The sequence below is a fragment of the Antrostomus carolinensis genome, unplaced genomic scaffold, assembly GCF_000700745.2.
Source record: "Antrostomus carolinensis isolate BGI_N321 unplaced genomic scaffold, ASM70074v2 scaffold44425, whole genome shotgun sequence".
Taxonomy (NCBI): domain Eukaryota; kingdom Metazoa; phylum Chordata; class Aves; order Caprimulgiformes; family Caprimulgidae; genus Antrostomus; species Antrostomus carolinensis.
The window spans coordinates 1,591-2,691 of NW_010315141.1; the positions used below are offsets into that span (position 1 = coordinate 1,591).

Sequence of the window (1,101 nt, forward strand, 5' to 3'; positions counted from 1 at the left end):
TGAGAGCGGCAGGGGGTCACGAGGGGCAGGAGAAACAAGGGGACCCCCCACCCCAAGCCCCGCCAGCACTGGCTCCAGGGGACCCCGATTCAGCTTTGGTGCTGGCCAGGAGGCATCTGGGGCAAGGCCAGGTGCTCAAGGTTTGCCCAAGCATCATCCAGCAGCACCAAGGCCCAGATTTTATCCCCTATCTCTACCACAGGCCAGAGCCCTCATGCCCTGGCATGGCTGCCAGGAGCCCCCCAGACCCCAGTAGCAGTGGCCACTCCACCAGCACTCCCAGTCCCATGGGCAGCCAGAACAAGCAGAGCAAACTCCCATAGGTGTCCAGGAGATCAACGACATCTGAAAAAACGGCCAGGCGGATGCCTCGGCTGCACAAGTCACGGCGCTGGAGAGTGGCTGAGGAGCTGTCCGCTGCCGCCATGGCCTGGGCAGTTATCACAGGCACCAGGCTCACGGCACAGTGCCTGCCTGGCCCAGGGAGGACAATCCTTTGCTGAGCTGGTGCATTCCAGCCAGGAGCTCTGCTCACACGTCCACTGTCCTGGCTCTCCCCCTCTTCCACGCCTGGGGCCTGGCACAACGCTGCAAATTCCCGTCTCTGGGATCAACAGCAACAGATTATTCCCCTAATTCCCCTATGCTTTGCTAGTCCAAGCACCTTGTCCAGAATGCTTTTGCCCAACGGCAACAGGCTCCCAGCCCCAGCTCTGACCCATTCTTCCCTCCCAGACACACAGCGAGATTAGCAACACACTAATCCCCTCGGCTCATACCAGAGCACTGGAAACCACTGCCAGGAAGAGTCGAGCAAAGCCCAGACATTGCTCAACATCTCAGCCTGAGCAGTGGACTGGGGCCTAAGTAGGGCAGAGTGCTATAAGTTTGCCAGTGAGGATTGAGGGGAGCCCCCAGGCCAGAGATCTGGCACTGGCTGCAGGCTGGGCTGGACAAAACCCTGACAAAGGCTGCAGGGGCCTGTCCCAGCCACCTCTAGCAGTCTTATTCCCCCATGGCTGCACAGGACTAGGTCCCCCAGGTCTGGCCCCCCTTTCCCAGAGCGGTCCTGCCCCAAAGCAGGGCTGCAGACAGGGGAGG

At 60.8% G+C, this 1,101-nt stretch overlaps 1 protein-coding gene across 1 annotated transcript in view; it reads right to left on the reverse strand.

Annotated features, from left to right (window-relative positions):
• The window catches only part of CNTF (ciliary neurotrophic factor), a gene marked incomplete at its 3' end in the record, with an annotated part of 800 nt that extends 373 nt beyond the window's left edge, over positions 1 to 427 (reverse strand). The window contains 1 exon segment of the mRNA XM_010167866.2: positions 272 to 427. Coding sequence (XP_010166168.2) covers positions 272 to 427 — 156 coding nt within the window.
• Between the last annotated feature and the right edge of the window lie 674 nt (positions 428 to 1,101).